General features: G+C 43.4%; 1 protein-coding gene across 1 annotated transcript; it reads left to right on the top strand.

Annotated features, from left to right (window-relative positions):
• Positions 1-1,895: 1,895 nt before the first annotated feature.
• Positions 1,896-5,332, top strand: LOC147904592 (pentatricopeptide repeat-containing protein At4g18520, chloroplastic-like). The gene is made up of 2 exons (XM_087387490.1): positions 1,896-4,487; positions 4,656-5,332. The coding sequence occupies exons 1-2, from the start codon at positions 2,105-2,107 to the stop codon at positions 5,015-5,017; spliced, it is 2,745 nt and encodes a 914-aa protein (XP_087243616.1). The 5' UTR covers positions 1,896-2,104; the 3' UTR covers positions 5,018-5,332.
• Positions 5,333-6,082: the final 750 nt, after the last annotated feature.

The raw sequence follows: 6,082 nt of genomic DNA, 5'->3' as shown, positions 1-6,082 counted from the left end.
ACAACAGCTGCATGCCGGAGAAATGGGAAGCCTATACCCTCTCCCATCGAGTCATTGAGACCATGTGCATGCCAAGGTCTATTGCGAGGATAGAACAAAGTCTGCATGCGAGGAAGATGAAGTGTTTATGGCGGAGACAATCGAAGTCGGAGCGTCCATGGTGGAGTCGATCGAAGACGATGCATGCGAGGAAGGCGGAGACCATACATGCAGTAAAGTAGGAAGATGATAGGTGGCCCAATGAAAATGCTTTAGCACAAATTGATCTTACCATCGATCTATTCATGAACTGATGCAGGAGATGATCTTCCAAGGCACAGATACGATCGCAATATTGACATAATGGATATTAATAGTTTACTAGCCCCGAATGCCTCCTGATATCGATGTCTGCTCCTCCTTCACTTGACACGAACCTCCTGGTATAAATTCCTTGGCTTCTGACCACATGGCTGGACCGTGGGTGATTACCCACACAAAAAATGGTGCCTCCAAAATGCCCCCCGAGTGTTTCAATTGCAATGTGCTCATGAAAGACATCAAACTTGGTTTTGGTCGTGCCAACATTTCCTCCGTCATCCTCGGATGGTTCTTCGAAATTAGTCCAATGTGGACGTGCTCTTACCTCGCCTCATGCCCCCTTCCTCTCCTCATAGTCAATGCCTTCTTTTTGTTCTTCCTAGCTCGAGTCACGTATTTATCTTTGTGCACTCGGAGAATATCTTCGGCAAGGTCGGTTGCTATCATACTTGCTACGCAACCCATCCCAGAAACGTTGTAGGTTTTCACGTCGTCCCTCATCTTGTAGCGATTAACCACGTGAGTCATCAAGGAGGGCGCCAGAGAGAACTTGCTCTCAAAAAATCTATAGTATTTGCCTGTGCCAGCAGCAGCGGCGATAGCAAGAATGGGAATGCCTTTGTAGCAAGCACTTCAAAGGACATCAATCTGCCATTACCCTTGTAGAGATTTACATTTGCTCAGCCGCCTTCTCCAACCTCTTCCGATTCTTCGCTCATGGCCACGAGGCCATGGCTGCCAAGCTTCAACAAGCTTCTGGCAAATGCTGTGTGTCCGTTGGCATTGAGGCCAATCACCTTGGGGCTGCTAAGCTCTAATAGCGGCTACTACGGAGGGGGTGGGGAGTAGGACGACGAGATGGAGAAACCCATGATGAAACTGGTAGTTACCTGGGCTGGGAGAGCCTCGCTCTGACCTCTCGGCACAACATTCCCTGTATGAGGTTGATGGCACCAGGAGAGACGTTTCTCCAGGGACCACCTTTGAAGTGCAGCTTTTTGCATGAAATATACCCTGCATGGTCTCATCCTAGGTTTCACAGTCGTCTTGCAGAACAGCTTGTCCAATGCACCGAACATCACGTTCTTCATCTCTTCTCGAGCTCCATCCAAACAACGTTTGCCATTTTCTTACATTGAACCTTGTAAGGGATACCCACATGTCCACATATCATTCCTCTGCTCTAATTTACAGAGAAATTTACTCATGCTTGTTTTTGAACATGTCTATGAAGTATTTAGCTTTGTTTCTAGGTTGCCATTCCCTAGCAGTGATTTCTTAGCTCGAAATAGGACACGCTAATATGCAGAGGTCTCTATTTTCTGCGTGTCCAGGGTAATGGAAGCTTAAAATTGGTGCAATCAAAAGCAGCTTTTGTTTTTAAAAGTTTTACACTAAGAAAAGAGCTCGCCTCTGTTGTTTTAGTCGACCTCACTTAGTTAGCAGCATCCAAGTATGTTTATATAACACTTTGAAAAGCACTTTTTTGGGATAAAAGTTAAATCAATGGAGACCGTTTTTACGACATGCAGCCTAAAGCCATGTTTTGGTGTTTTTCAAGGTTGAGATTAATTCAAATCAATCTCGATCATGGGCTCATATTGATGAGAGGTGGGTGAAGGAGGTGGGAGAACAGGGCTTTAGGCTGCCTGCCGTAAAGACTTCAATTTCCAGGATTTTGTCACATGATTTGTGCAACAAATTAACACAATTCTACGTCCACTTTTCAGTTCACGCGTAGAAGAAACAAGATGTGTACTCGAGAAGTCGCAGTAGAAGGAGAAGTCTTCAACTGTGAGTTCAAATGCGTTTTCTTACTAGACATCAATGTCGTGGGAGCATTGGTGTCCGTTTCAGCACGCCTCTCGGCGAGACATACAAAGGAGGGCCAGTCTCAAGAGAGGAGCGGGGAGATGGGAAAAACAAGATGAACAGCGAACTGTGCAGGCTTGTTAAAATGGTCCAATTCCAGGAGTCTGAGACCAATTTAGACATCATAAATCAGCAAGGACTAATGACAGACTCACAAGCTTATGCATACCTCCTACAGGTTTGCGTCACGGTGAAAGGTTTGCAAGCTGGCAAGCGAATTCACGCCCACGTCATCCAAAGGAACTTTGAGGGGGACCTCTTTGTTGGTAACCATCTTGTCAACATGTATGCCAAGTGTGGAAGTCTGCAGGATGCACGCAAGGTGTTTGATGAACTGTCTCAAAAAAATGTGGTCTCGTGGACTGCCCTGGTGGCAGGGTATTCCAATTATGGATGTTCTGACAGGGCTTATGAAGTTTTTCTGCAAATGCAACTTGAAGGTGTGATGCCAAATAAAGTCACTTTCGTAAGTATTCTCGATACATGCTTGAGCCCATCAGCACTTACAAGGGGGAAAATAATCCATCTTCAGATAATATGCCATGGGTCTGAATCAAATGCAATAGTAGGGACTGCCCTTGTCAAAATGTACAGCAAGTGGTGCGCTCTACAAGATGTGCGGCAAGTATTTTACAAGATGGGCAATAGAGATGCAATCTCCTGGACATCCATGATTGCAGCATGTGTAAGAAATAATCGGGGATGGGAGGCGCTTGGATACTTTCAGCAAATGCAACAGGAAGGAATGACGCCTGATCACTTTGCTCTAAGCAGTGTTCTCAATGCATGTGCCAGCCTAGCAGCTCTTACAAGAGGCAGACAAGTCCATGCATGCATCATGGTGAGTGAATTAGAGTCAAATGTCTCAGTGGTGAACACTCTAGTTGACATGTATGCCAAATGTGGGAGTATAGAGGATGCATGCCGAGTTTTCAACATGACATCTCAACGGGATGTTGTTTTATGGAACACAATGATTGCAGCCTACGCCCAGCATGGGCATGGCAATGTAGCCCTTGAACTTTTCATGCAAATGCAGTTGGAAGGTGTTGAACCAACTGAATTTTCATTTGGAAGTGTTCTCAGTGCATGTGCAAGCCTTGGAGCTCTTGCAAAGGGCCAGGAGGTGCATGTCTACATTGTCAAAACTGGATTTGCATCAAATGTGTTTGTAGGGACAGCCCTTATCAGCATGTATGCTAAATGTGGAACCATTGAAGATGCATGCAGTGTGTTCAACAAGATGATTGCACGTGATGTTGTTTCTTGGACTGCCATAATTGCAGCATATTCCCAGCATGGATTTGAGAAGGAGGCATTGGATCTTTTAGAGAAAATGCAATTGGAAGGCTTGAAGCCAGACCAATTCACCTTCAGCAGTGTGTTAACTGCTTGCAGCAGCCTAGTGGCCCTGGAACAAGGCAAGTATGTACATTGCCTTATCCTCAAAGTGGGATTGGAATCTCACGTCCTTGTAGGAAATTCTTTGGTTGACATGTATGCCAAATGTGGAAGCATACATGATGCATGTGAGGTCTTTGACAATATTCCTAAGCGAGACGTGGTTTCTTGGAATACAATTATTTCGGCATTCACAGAGCATGGGAATTGTGATAAGGCATTGGAAGGCTTTCAGCTGATGCAACAAGAAGGCATAAAACCAAATCATTTTACATTTAGCAGTATTTTAGGTGCATGTACTAGTCCGATGGCATTGACACTTGGCAAGCAGATCCATGGGTGTATTATCGAAAGTGGGTTTGAGTCAGATGAGTTTGTAGCGAATGCTCTTATCACTATGTATTTAACATGTGGGAGCATGGAAAATGCTCACAAGATTTTTGACCAGTTGCTTACACTTGATGTAGTCTCCTGGACTGCCATGATTTCTGGATATGCACACCAAGGGCAGGGAACAAAAGCACTAGACATCTTTGAACAGATGCAGCAGAGTCATGAGAAGCCAAACCAGTTCACCTTCAAAGGTGTCCTTGATGCGTGTGCTAACCTGGCATCGCTGGAACAGGGCAAACAGGTACACAATTGTGTTATCAAATCAGGCCTTGATTCAGATTCATTTGTCGGCAATATCCTCATCCACATGTATGCAAGGTGTGGGAATCTAGATTCTGCACTTCAAGTTTTTGATAGGTTACCTCGACAAGATACAGTCTCTTGGAATTCAATCATTGCAGGATTCGCACAATGTGGCTATGGCAAAGAGGCAATCAAACTTTTCCAACAAATGCAAGAGAAAGGGTTTAAACCTGATGAGTTGACCTTTGGAGCTGTTCTTAATGCATGCAATCAAGCAGGTCTTTTCATTGAAGGTTTTTCTTATTTCTATTCTATGATTCACCAATATGGAATGGTCCCCACGTCAGAGCATTTTGCTATTATGGTTAGTCTTTTTGGTCGTTTAGGGTGTCTTGGTGAGGCTGAAGATTTTATTTTGAAACTGCCATTTCAACCAAATGTTGCAGTGTGGATGAGTTTGCTCAGTGCTTGCAGAAGGCATGGTGATGCAAACCTAGCAGAACGTATTGCAAAACATGTGCTTGAGCTGGATTCTGAAAATACTGCCGCATATGTTCTCCTTTCAAACATCTATGCTGCATCTGGGAGTGATAATGGCCAGGCTGAACTGAGAAAATTAATAGAATACAGGGGAGTCAAACACGAAGCACGGCATAGTTGGATTGATGTCAATAATATGGTACATACCTTTGGTGTACATGACCAATATTGCCAACAAACCCATGAGATTTATATTGAACAGATGGAAGAGGAGGGAGATGTTTCTGACATGAACTTTGGGTTACATAATGTGATTTCCATCACATAAAAAATGGGACAATTGTGGAGCTTACTAAGGCATGAATGTGTTACTCTGATATGACTTCATGAACATGATAGATCATAGGACATGTAGACAAGAGAGTCATTGCAGGTAATAGGTAGGAAGGAAATAGCAAATGTGAATGGCACTACAACACCTCTTTAAGATGCCTCTTCATGAGATACATCATGTATGCAGTACTACACTCCACTCATGTATACTAAATGTAGGGATGTTGTAAATGCTTTGGGAATGTCCTTCCTCTGCGTCAAACTAAGAGCTAGTCGGTGTTTTTCGAAAAGCTCTTTACCGAGTGGTTTGGTAAAGATGTTTGCAACATTCTCTTTGCTATCACAATGCTGCAGTGTGATGTCACCAAGTAACGCTTTCTCTAATGAAGTGCTCTTTGACATTAATGTGCTTTGTCCTGGAGTGATATACTGGATTCTTAGCCAATGCTTGAGTCGATTAATTATCACAGTATATTGTTGTTGGCTTTGACTCATTAAAGTAATTTGTTTCTGACAATAGTCTTTGGAGCCATATAGCCTCACAAGCACCTGTGGTGAGTGCTCTATATTCTGCTTCAGTCGAACACAAAGAAACAGTTGGCTGTTTGTTTGACAACCATGATATAGTACCTTGACCAAGAAAAAATGCATATCCCTATGTCGATCTCTTGGTCTCGTGATCTCCGGTATAGTCACTATCAGAGTATCCATGCAACCGTGGATGACTTCCTCTGTATTCTATCCCAAACTGTCTTGTATCTCTAATGTATCTTAAGACTCTTTTGGTTGCATTCCAGTGAGACTGTTATGGATTTGTCATAAACTGTGCAAGTAAGCTTACTACATAACAGATATCAGACCGTGTGATAGTCAGATATATAAGAGATCTGATGAGCTGTTTGTCGTACCTGTCATTGACTGTAGGCTTTTCTGAATCTTTTGTAAGTTTCAAACTTTGTTCCATGGGAGTGGTTACAATCTTGCAATCTACTATATGAAACTTCTTCAGGAGACTGTCAACATACTTGAGCTGACTCATGAATGTGCTATCTGAATCTCT

The sequence above is a fragment of the Dipteris shenzhenensis genome, chromosome 2, assembly GCF_047967505.1.
Source record: "Dipteris shenzhenensis isolate YYH24624 ecotype China chromosome 2, Dip_SZ_1.0, whole genome shotgun sequence".
Lineage (NCBI taxonomy): Eukaryota > Viridiplantae > Streptophyta > Polypodiopsida > Gleicheniales > Dipteridaceae > Dipteris > Dipteris shenzhenensis.
Note: the sequence above shows the minus strand (reverse complement) of the source record. Positions and strands in the feature narration are given on the sequence as shown.